This window comes from Ambystoma mexicanum, chromosome 8 (genome assembly GCF_040938575.1).
Source record: "Ambystoma mexicanum isolate Mex_15411 chromosome 8, UKY_AmexF1_1, whole genome shotgun sequence".
In the NCBI taxonomy this organism is placed as follows: domain Eukaryota; kingdom Metazoa; phylum Chordata; class Amphibia; order Caudata; family Ambystomatidae; genus Ambystoma; species Ambystoma mexicanum.
Window position 1 is genome coordinate 441,581,389 of NC_090929.1, and position 12,113 is coordinate 441,593,501.

Consider the following 12,113-nt stretch of genomic DNA (forward strand, 5'->3'; position numbering starts at 1 on the left):
GTGGCACTAGTTAACATTGGTAAGTATATTAGTATGTAATGGAAGGCAACATTTACAGTCCAGCCATGAACAGATTTAGGCTGGTGTTCATAAATCTCTCCAAGTATGCATGGTGTAAGTCTATGGCCGTCTGTTATGGAAAGGTAAGGTAGAGTGGCGGGGGCTTTCTGGAGAAGAGTAATTGCTCTACACCCCACCCATGCCACACTTAGTTTTTGTTGGTGTCGGTTCACTGCTGGTTTCATTGGCTTCCCTTGCAGACATGTCTTGGAGTTGCCAATGTAGGAGTCACCCTTAGCCGCAAGGGCTGCAGGACTGAGGGCTGCCCTGGAAGGTCGGTTAAGACCCATTATCCTGCCAATCGGGGGGCCTTGGGGGAGCGCTGGTGGGTGGGAGATGAAGGATCAAGGAAGTGGGAATGGGGAACGGGTCTGTTGGGAGCGCAAGTGGGGCTGGGGAGGGTTCAACCAGGGCCCGGGAGGGTCTCTTACCTTTCTGTCCACCCTGCTTCTCCCGGTATTAAACGGCGAGCAGGGAGTTGTATATACCTACACAACCGGCAAATTCTCGCCAATCGGCCTTGGGGAGGACTGGTGGGCGGGGAGACGAGGGATCGGAAGTGGGAATGGGAGCGGGGCTGGGCGGTGGGGGAAAAAACCTGCAAAATGCATTCAATCAGGGCCCGGGGGGGTCTCTTACCTTTCCATCCACCCTGCTTTGCCTGATTTTACCGAATTTACCATGAAGGTAACATTTTATACCCGACCTAGTATAGCACAAAGCTGCAATGATCTATGCCTTAGTTTTTTCTCTGAGCTTTGTATGGCTGTTGAAGTATATTAGTGGATCATTTCTTTGTTGGCGCTCATAATTGTAGTGATGGCAGGCAAGGAATGTGTTCTGTAGTTCTAAACTGGATTATCAACTTGGGCCTACTTGTTTGTGTTGTATGCTGTGACAGTCCCCTGCCTGGCTTTCTGGGTAGAGGGTGGGGTAGCTAAGGGAACTGGGTACCTCTGCCCGGGGCACACTGTTTAAATCTGAAGCAGTGGGGAGTATCCTCGCCATGGCCCAGCTGTTTAAGGTAGATGATGCACCATGGTGACCAGCCGCTACCAAACTCCTTAAAGCAGATCCTCAGCATAACTAGGGTCACTCACCCCATTGAGAACCTTTGACTTGCAGAGTCTGCACTTTGGAGTTGTAAAGGTCTTCCATTTTTGGTGACGTATTAGGGCAGATGGATGTGTAACACCACTTGTACACAATCGGAGATGCTGAGCGGGGAAGGATTAGCCTTTTTATTTTTGTAGACCAAGTTTACGCTATAATTGCACGTTTCCCTCCTGCTTTGCAGCATGAGGGATTGTGCACTAAGACTTTCACATTTCATTTAACAGAGTAGTGCTGCCAGGGGCAGACTTAAACTTTGGCGTTTCAGGAAAGCACCCTCGCTCCAGATAACCGATGAATGCGGATCAAAGAGGGTGGTCAAAATAGACGGCGAACAGCGTATCTACCCTGCTGGGTTTGACATTGAAAGGGGGAGAGATCCTACAAACCAGAACAAGTTATGCAATTGGAGACTACATGCAGTTATAACCTCAGCTGGAGTACAGATAGGCAGGGTGCTCTGGGGGTATGGGTGACTGGAGAAGGCAACAGCACATTGGAGAGAGTTGTTGGAGAACTGGGGCGCTGAAGAAGGTTGCGTGATAAGGTTCAGGAGAGAGGAGACCAGGAGAAGAGACTGGTGAAAAAGGAGATGGTAACAAACTACAGACTAAGGGTGTAGGCAAGAGGAAGAACTAAGGAGGTCTATATTCATAGAGTGAAAGATCCCCAGGAAGTGGTTCAAGGTTACACCAGCTGGAAGAGGCAGAAACCAGGAACAGCAGGATGCATGTAACGGGAGGCGAAAATTAGAAAGGAGAGAAGTAGAGGAGAGTGAATACTGAGAGGATATGTGTGGAATACCCAAAAGAGGTGATTGGAGAAATGTATCCATGAGAGGCGATATAAGCGGAGAGGAAAATAAATTCTGTGAAGAGAAGCAACAGGCACACGCTCAATCTGAAAGGATTGGGTTAAGGTGGGGCACATTGTGCGGCACCAAGGAGTCCCAGGAGTGACGGCAGGCAGAGAAGCTGATGGTATAGAAGAAAGTCCCTTGGGTAGAATTGCAACACATTGAGGAGGTTAAAGATGAGCTACTGGGAACTGCAGCCAGAATACCCCAAAAAAGTGCGGTTGGGAAAGAAATGTGGGGTTGCTCAAACCTGCGAGACAGTGAGTGCTTAACAGATTTGCTGTGAAAGGGGTTGCTCCCTTTTGGATTGCGAACTGGAAAATTAGACTGCTAAATTTAGACTGCTTTGAAACGGAAACATTTCGTGGTTTACCTAGATATGTTATTTGGCATTTATATAGCGTCTTATGGATCATTGGTATGACCATAAAGCGCTGGTAGGTTGAACGCCCTCGGGAACCGCAGCTCTAGTCAGTAGAGAGTCATATTGTGCGTGGGTGCACCGGATATGTGTGCAGCTGGTGTGGTTGTTGCATGATAGCTGCTTCTTAGTGGTAGGTGTGGTGCTGAGGAATCAGTTGGATGTGTTCAGTCTGGAGGGTGACACCCAGACTGAGTTTTGGTTGAGTTAGGCCTGAGGAGAACGCCTACGCTAGCCGGTATGTGCTGAACTAGTTGTGTTTTATTAGGATGAGGTGTTTGTGGGGTCATGCTAGTATGAGAACAGCTAGGCCGACATTTATCATAGTACCGCTGTGTTTTAGTTGAACAATGGTGTATAGGAGAGTGTGAGCGTAGTAGTGTGATATGGTGGTTATCAGTAAAGCGCCTGCGAACAGGGAGGGGCCTACATAGCGGTGTATGTATATAAAGCGACAGGATGGATGGGGGTAAACATGTGATACAGATAACATGGGGATACACATATATTTAGCATATATACATGTTTGACTTGGTCACAATAAATGATGTTGGGAGCCCTTTCTAAATTCGAACTATAACACAGTGACGCTTTCTAAGTTCGACTTTAACACAGTGATGTTATTAGGCACACTCAATGATGTAGGGAACACTTCCTACATTCAAATTGTAACACATTCTAGATGTGAGATTCAACACAGTGAGGCTCTTAGGGCACACTCAATGATATTTGGGCGTGCTTTCTAGATGAGAAACTCAACACAGTGAAGTAATTTGGGCACACTATCAAGATGTGAAGCTCACCAACTCAAACAATTTGGGCGCACTCAATGCTCTTGGGCGCACTTGCTAAAGTTCAAACTTTAGCACAGTGCCGCTATTAGGCACACTTTCTGACTTTTGTTATTGGGATCCAAGGGAACGGCAGCCTTTGTTCAATTTTTCCAATCTTGGTCTGCTCTCAGTTAAGGAGGGGCAGAGAAGGGGAGGGCAAATAGTGTGGGAATGTGAACGTAAACCTCACCCATAGTTGTACTCCCTTAACAAACGCCTAATTTCTTATTCTTGAATCTTTATGGTGGTATTCCTACTTGACTTCTTTACAGTGCACAACAAAAGAATACCAATGTCTCCCGAAGCTGACATTTTGGTTCTGTCATTTCAACAAAAACACTTACTTTGTTGTAATTTACTTGTGTACATTACTTCGATATTTGGGGGAGAGGTATTCCTCCCCCCCCCCCCTGCTCCCTTATAACGCTTAGTCCACAAATACCTACACACATTCGAAGTAATGTACACAAACAAATGACAAAGTAATTTAGTTTGTGGAAATGACAGGAGACCGACATTTTACAGTGATGCTGTAATGTTTCATCTTATTTTTAAAGGTCTGCATTTACATCCATAGTTGTATCCCTCTGTTAACTGCGAGTGCACCGTGAATGTTGAGAACCAGATTAGCATCTGGAAAACCCTTAATGGCTTGTCAGAAGTTTAGTTGTATCAAAAGCACAAATAGCCAGTATGCTTTCTCAAGCAACTGTGGTGGCGACAGGCAATGTAATCAAATCAGAGTGAGCGGGGCAGGTCGGTACAAGATAGCATTTCTATTGGGTAGTGGATGTTCAAGCAGGAGGCCACGTTATGTTCGATGATGTTAGAATATGCATTCACGGGAAGGCAGGCTAGATGGGCAGTTTTTATTTCATGTAATAAGTTATTTTAATGTTGCATCAAATTGTGGTGACCTCATGCGCAAAGTTTTCTCTTCATCTACGTGGGTTGCAGTTATTCATGGATTCCCTTGCTTGCTTTCCAGGTGCTGAGGATGTGGTAATGGCGTTTTCTAAATCTGAAGCAGAGGACCGAAGGCAATAACTGAAAATGCAATCAGTTGCAAGACAAAAATGGCCCTAAAAGGCCTGGATGTGGGGTGGGAGGGAAAACTAGTCATGGGATGCGTGGAGAAAGGATAATGTGTTTTGTTCCTTTGCTGAGCCGCATGTTGGTAGTTTGGTATCGCCTCAAAGGCTGACCTTGAATGCACTCCTGAGGAGAACAGAAGATGTCTGCAGTGTTGCTACGATTAAAGGGGTGATCTCTGATTTTGGCTGATGGAGGAGAGGACGACAGGGCTGCACCCACACCTTCAACCTTCTTGCCAACATGAACATTTTGTTTCATTTCTGGTTCCAGCCTTGTCCGTCCTTCTGTGCCCCGCATTAGTGCCTGTGTTGGAGTCCTGCTTCGGGGAGCTTGCCACCCTAGCTCCGTTCCTGGATTCCATCGCAAGAAGGATTCGTTTTGTGACCACAGCTGGAGCTCTCCTTTAGTTAGCTGAAGATAAAAATAGTCTTGATTTGTGAATTGTTCCAGGTGGTGATCTGGCATTGACTTTTTTTTAATAGTATTATTTTGAATTTGCTGATTGCCACTTTCCTCTGTTGCACCACATTCGCTGACTTGAAAGACCCCAGGGTGCTTTTGTAATATTTATTTTACTCGCAGTGGGGACGAGGGTTTTTAGTAAGCTTTGTGCTGTGATTTCTTTGTTGTGCTGCTGGCTGGCAGGTGTCTGTGATAGATTCTCCTTAACTCCATGCAGTTAACCACACCCCCCGATGAAAGGAAGAAACCAACTAGCTGTTCGTGTGAAAAACCGGTATTTGTCATTGGGCTTAATACTCCTGGTTTGTCATTGGGTTCTCCCTAGAATTCAGTTCTAACCCAGAATTACCGCAAGGAGTCAACCGTGCAGTTCCAGCCTGTTTTCGCTCATAATGGAGTATTGTCCCTGAATGTAGTTGTCTAACAATTGCGTGCAGAGCCATTCAGATAATGTAGCAGCTGGGACCTCTTGTCATCCTAGGGTTTGAGAACTTGCCCTCGGTCTTTACTGCTGACCTGGTGTGTTCCAGGACTGATTGTACTGAAAGGGCTCATCCAGGTATGCTCCATTGGCCTGGTTTCTGTTTGGCAACACAACTGGTACTGCGAGAGTGCGGTTCTTGCAGGAATCTTGCTCCCTTTGCTCTCCATTTCATGCTCTGGACAAATGAGTTCCAGGTTTTTAACCATCCTGCTCTTGTTCCACATACAGTCCTGAACTTTTCAAGCCAACAGAGACCTCTCCTGGTTTTTTTGATTAACTTTGACTGTTTTTTGATCAATTCCACGAGTTATCAAGGAAAGCTTGAGACCGAGCATATGGAGTCCAAAACACCAGTGGCTGGGCTGCAAGAGGGCAGAAATAAAGGGGTACCTGTTTTAAAAATTCTAATTGTAGACAAAACGCACTGGGCCGTGGGCTTTGTATCGATATGGTCTGCAGGGAAGCAGGAGCTGGCTTTGTGGGGGATTTCTGGGCCTGTGGACATTTCACACTGTTAAAAGGGGGTGAACACACTGACATTTCCAAAGGCCCTTTTGGCTATTCCGAAGATGGCTTGGCCGGGTTGTGTTCTCTTCCTGGTTGAGTCCTGTTGCAGTGGCTTCGAGAACTGGGTTATTCCCTACCAGTCTACATTTGGTGTTGCTGGTGCAACGACACTTGATGTGAACTGGAGAGTGTCAAACTTGATGTTATATTTAATGGGATTGGAGAGAGACATGCTTTCCTAGCACACAAAGTTGTACTTCTTGTATCCAACACAGCTGATGGGCTTGGACATCGAGAATTTCCCCACGAGTTGTGTAGTGCATGTCTTCCTTGCCTGATAGTTCATTGAGCTCTAAACATCAGCTGGTTCCTATATATTTCCGTCCCACAGAGTGGCGCCAGGACTATTTTCCCTTTATGCTCAGTGGGTACTTGTACCTTTCCCATGACAGACTTTCCTGGGTGCTGGATCCCATTCCTTGATGGCCTCCCTGGGGTGGTGTTCCACTTGACAGCACCCTTGGAGTGCAGCTGCCTAAAGGGCTTCAGTTCCCAGGTAGGTGTCGCAGGGTGGTGGACCGCATTCAGTTAACTCGTGGGTTAGGGAGGTGTGGGGAAACCGTTCTCATCCCACAGGTTCCGAGGAGGCTGATCTGGGAATGCTGACTCCTTATCTGCCCCACCCATCCCCTGCCCCCATCCTCCCTTTGGTGGGTGCCCCCATGCTAATGGCACTAGTATCGACCTCTGAACCTGATGTTTGGGTGCAGCAGTTGGTGTGTACCCTGGAGTATCTGTGGGGGCACCAGTCCTCTCACTGTGTGTGACTGTTTAGATGACTAAACACTTTACTTCTGAGGTTGGTGCAGCAGAATAGGGAGTTCGCCCTTTGTACATCTCAACATTTAACCAAGGTGATTAAGCCATCAATCCTCCCCCGCGCCCCTTCCCACAGGATGGGGACTCCATCCACAAAGGAAAACAGGGTAATACAAATTACGCTAAGAATGAAAGAGCAAAGCGTGAAGAAACTGGGACAGGGGTGCGAGTAGTGAGAAGAAAAAATATGATTGTGTTGAAAGCTCTGCATGTGGGTGGGCAGTGCCCACGGTCTTGCAGGGAGTAGATCTGTTGATCATCCCACCAGATCGATGAAACTGGGGCTGCAGCGCTTACCCTTTAGTGATAGCTGCACCTGTCCTTTGCGTCAGAAAGGCCAACACTTTTATTGTAAGAAACGGCCACAGAGGTAACCTAAAGTAAGGCAGCAAGTGGAACGAGCAGAACATGGAAATGGGCAGATTTATCAATTTAAGATTGAGGCACAGCAGCCTGCAGCAGGATCGCCTGTTCCTCACAGCCCCCCTGCATGAGACTGTGCCTAGGACATGCGTTAATTGAGAAGGAAGTGGGCGTTCAGGACAAACTTTTAATCGCCTTTTGGGTTGGCAACTTTTGAAGTCATTTTTTGGCAAGTGTACCTATTTTTAGGGGCAACTGTGTAAAATTCAAATGAACTGTATAAAGTAAAAGGCAAACCTTTGCACTGCAGCCTCACTAAATGGGCAACTATTTGTCAAAAAGGAAAGAAGTTGCCCTCAAGTATCAAGTCTGAGGGTAAACCTATTTGGTCAAACCCAAACAGTTGGCAGCATGCTTGTAGACCAGTGAAGCGACTCCGGAAGAGGTTTTCAGCCTTGAGCTGTGTTTGGTGTGAATGCTCAATGCTTCCCGGTGCATTCTGCAGGCACCACAAAACTGCAATATAACCAATTGGTGCTGCGGTTCAAACTGCACAATGGGCACACAGTCTGTAGTGCCCACCATGCTGCTGAACCAACCATTCGAGCAAGTGAGGTTGTTTTCTGATGCCAGCAGATTGGGTGAGACCGCCCCCTTACTGGGGCAGAGACATGTAAGAGTGCATTCTCTTATTGATGGAGACCTCAGTTGCATGTCTGCTTTTGACTAACCTTAAGACAGGTGGTGTTCCCATCACTGACTCTGCCCTGTTGACCTCTGAGTGCACCTTCATTGCCCTCCATACCAGGCTGGTTCCATACCTCCTTTTCACTGAGTGGAGTCTCGATCTGGATCGTTGTTTTCTTTGTTCAAATGAAATTGTAAGTCAGAAAGTAACAATACAGTTTTTAATCGCTCATCTTGCTTGATTGTTTTTTTTTGGGGGGGGGCAGGGGTTGTTTATGGTCATGTTCCTGGACTGATACAATTGGGGGATTCGAAATACAGCTTTTAACTAATCTACTTTAATAATCATATTACTTTAATCATATTACACGCAGTATATATCGTATTTAGCACATGTTACGTTTATTTTTACCGCACACTGCTGCCTTTTTATGGTCTCTAGGCGCTCATGTGGCTCTGTAAGGTAAAGTGGGTTGGGTTGGTTCGTGGGGAAATAGATCTGGGGCTCATCTGTTGATGCGTGCAGAACCAGGAGGAACTGGTGTCTGCGTGTGAGCTTTCTGGGTGTGCTTTTTGTGCGCTGGGGCTTGTTGTATCCGGGAGGGCAGCGGCCAGTCTTGGAGTGGTTTGGCGTCAGTGGTTATTGGTTTTGTAGTTTGGCTAGAGGGTGATGTGGGGTTGAGTGTTTTGGTGGGTTGTTTCACTAGCTGCTGGGTGTGTGTGTGGAAGAGAGAAGGGGGTGGCTAGTGGTTTTTGGGTGGTCTATGGGTATTGTGTAGCTTATTGTTTCTTTCTGCATGTATTCATCCTGTTTTTTCATTGTTCCAGACTTACTGTTTGTAGAGGCGATCCTTGTATGAGGTTTGGAGTGGTCTGTTTGTGGGGGTGGTTGTTGTAGTACGAGGGCTGATTGGGTGTTATCTGTGTTTATTTTTAGGTCGTCCCACTTGGAGAGAAGTGTTGATTCGGTTCCTCTCGCTAGTATTCCGTTGCTTTCTAAATGATTGAGTAGTTCTTTGTACACGTAGTTATCTAATATTTTCGCTGGGTACGGCAGGTTTGATATAGGTTTGGAGTTAGTAGGGTTATCTGTTTTTTCCCTTGTCTTTTACAAGTATTTTGATGTATGCTGATTTGAATGATTCTGGTGCTTTTCCCGCGATTAGGCATAGATTCATTTTTAGTAGGTTGTTGTGGAATTATTTGTTTTTTGTGGACATTGGTCACTGGGAGATTCGGCTACGTTGGTATCTTTTAGTAGTCTCTCAAAGGTTTGCTGGCTTCTAGGTTTGAATTGGTTGAGTGTTGGTTTCTGGTAGGGTGTTTGTGCCTCTGCGGGATGCGTCGATGGATTGTTGGATTGGTTCTGTTTTTGCTATTAGGTGGGCTGTAATGTTATGGCATAAGATTTGTGAGGGTAGTGTTGCCCGAAGTTGGCTTTTTTATTTCCTGACGAGTCTGAACATTTCATTTTGTGGATTTGTTGATTGGATTCTTGCATTATGGTATGCTTTCTTAGCTTTCTGGACTGCCGATTTTTATGATTTGACGTTGGTAGCTAGTTTTGACCAATTGGTTGTAGTGCATTTCTCCAGTTTACAGTTTGGGCTTTTGAGTTTCCCCAAGTTCCTCTGAACCATCTTGCTGCCACTTCTTTTTTTTTTTCTTTTTTTTTTGGGTGTGGGAGAGTTTTAAGGGGTTATTTGGTCTAATGCTTCTGTGATCCAGGTGTGGAGTTTCTCTTCAACAGTGTTTGGTGTCATTTCGTTTAGTTTGGGATTGTCAGGTTTAGTAGTTCTAATAGTTGTGTTAATGTTTCAAGGTTGTCTTTTCCAGTTTCTTTTGTTTGTCGCTGGGAGTTCTATGCTTGTGGGCATCATGTGGTTCGGGATTTTGATGGTGAAAGCGATCATGTGGTGGTCGTTCCAAATCATTGGTACAGGTAGGGCGGTGGTCCAAAGTCCACCCCTGCCGAAAATAGCAGCTAGTGTGTCCAGCTCTGTGGTTCCTTCTTTATTTGCTGCTGCTTAAACAGTATGAAATTTATTATTTTAATGATTAAACCTAATACTGACAGTACAGAACCTTTGTCATTGACGGCAGACTGAAACCCTACAGATCTATCTAACCTATAAACTCTGAACAATCAGACTCCTAAAGAGCATCCCTAACTACCTTCCATATTTTTTCACTAACCTAGTCACATTTGAATCCACAAGGAGGCTAGGGAAATGGCAGACGTTCACTATACAATATCCCCTTTACAGTACAATGCTCGTAGTGCAGTTATTTATTTTGCCTATTTCGGTATTTAGTTAAGCGTCAGCCATACCACTAGATAATTCAGGAAATTCTTAGCAAGCCAGCTCAGTTGGTTTAGCACCTAAAGGAAAGGGCAGTGAAAGCCTTGGTAGAGATACCAGCAGAACAGGTGGAGGCATGAAACTTCAAGTCGATCGAAAAAGGACTTGGACAGACCGTATATATTCATGTATCTTGTTTGGGAGAAGTTGTCATACTGGTCAATACCTTTTGACATTTGGAAGTGATTACTTATTTTATTTTACAATACTCGTGCGTCAAGAAAGTAAGTCAATAGTTGGGGAAGAAGATGGGTAGTATTCTCATGTCGTATGCTTTTCAAATCGAAGTATAAAACTAAACAGAATAGCAACTGGATGTGTCTAGCCACAGTGAGCAGAGGTTGGTACATAGTGAGAGTAACCAGGAAAATAAAAATACCATCTGCAAGTTTGAGTACTTTCAGGCTCCACAACTGAACATGGGGCACACTACAGACGTCTTTGGCCTTCTGATGCCTATATGGGACGCCGTTCGTCATTTTATGGTTTTACAAGTGTTTAAAAGGGACTTCACTAAAGCACTGGCAGGTGCAGTAGTGTGGCGAATGCAGAGGTAAAAGGGGAATATGTGTACGGCCTGTGCATAAAGAGCAGGGAAATTGGGCAGACTGGGGTCCCGTGACTGATGGAGGGCAGACTGGGTACTAATGCGAAATAAATGCTTGTGCCCATCCCTGGCATGTGCCATGTTATGCAGTTGCTTCTGCTGCCAAAGCCTTCTGAAGACCCAGCGAATGTGGAAATAATGAGTATTTTCTGTTACTTTAAGAATATTGTTGCTTTTGATCTAGCGAGCCTGCAAATTAGGGGCACTTATTCAGGAGAAGGCAGCGACGCTTTGCCCTCCGGCACATTATTCACACATTTTCTTCTGTTCCCCTCTGAATATTTCACGTTTCAACATGTACTTTTTGTCCTAGGAGTGCACCAAATGAAAAAACTTCCTAGTATCGTCTTCTGGCTCATATATTGAACTAAACAGGAAAAGCGACTGCAAGAATGTCCCATCTCCGTGGATTCAGTCTGTCATGGAACAGAACCTTCTCTACAGAAAATGTACACTCTTAAAACCCTGCTAGAAATTATGAATCAAGAAGGAATGCTCAAAATGGCTGTAAGGTCGTGTGTTTGGGCGCTTATAAAACACTGAAAATACAAGCAACAGAAGGTGTTTTCTTATTGTTTGTTGTATTTAATTCATAATGGAAGATTTAGAATTGGGGCAGGTCTGGCATGGATTCACGTGCTCTTGAATATTACCCATCGCCAGGCTAGGAATCCTTGGTAAAAGAAAAGTTTCACTTTCACTTACAAACTGTATTTCTCTTTTGAACCAATCGCCGTCCTCTGGGTCATACTGCCCCATCCAATGAACAGTCCTCTCCCTAAGCCCCTCCTCTGGCAGCCGTCTTCATATTAATGCACGCTTCACTGTTGGGAGCCCTCGCGTTTGCTCTGCGAGCTAATTCTACGTTTTTCGTGTTCAACAGAAAAAGGTTCTATTTTTGATCCAAAAGAGTCGGTGTGCTCTCGTCATCTGCTGACAGCAGGGATCCGTTGTCTGTGAAGATTGTTGAACATTCTAGAAGGCCATCAGGCCTTCTTTGCACCCTCTAACAATAACGGAGAAGAAGGAAGGAAGGTCCCTCTTCAAGCCCTGCGACAAATGCGGGCTATGGAATGTGTTTGTGAAAGACAAGTGGGCATATGGCCCTTTGGGTGTTGTGCTGCATGCAATGGATGGGGATGCAGAATAGCTTGAGTCCAAATAATCAAACCAACTCGGGAAGATGGCAGGTGCTGATTTATTAACAATTATCTAAAATGGGGAGGTTACAACGGACGTTCGCTCAAGCTCTGTGTAGTTCTCATAAAAACATCCTTGTATGCAAAAATACATCAGCAGTAACGTCATACTATGTAGTAAATAATAGAAAACGTACTAAGCACTGTGATAGGCCTAAGGGGAACATCTAAGTATACGTTGCAT

General features: G+C 45.3%; 1 protein-coding gene across 5 annotated transcripts in view; it reads left to right on the forward strand.

Moving 5' to 3' along the window:
* The window catches only part of CTNNBIP1 (catenin beta interacting protein 1), a 291,847-nt gene extending 280,549 nt beyond the window's left edge, over nucleotides 1-11,298 (forward strand). For 4 of the 5 annotated variants that reach the window (XM_069610013.1, XM_069610010.1, XM_069610009.1 and 1 more), the window contains one exon: nucleotides 4,272-7,990. In XM_069610013.1, coding sequence (XP_069466114.1) covers nucleotides 4,272-4,278 — 7 coding nt within the window. In that variant the 3' untranslated portion in view covers nucleotides 4,279-7,990. Of the gene's footprint in view, nucleotides 1-4,271; nucleotides 7,991-11,043 lie in introns of those variants that run through there. The other variant, XM_069610012.1, reaches the window with a different exon arrangement.
* Nucleotides 11,299-12,113: the final 815 nt, after the last annotated feature.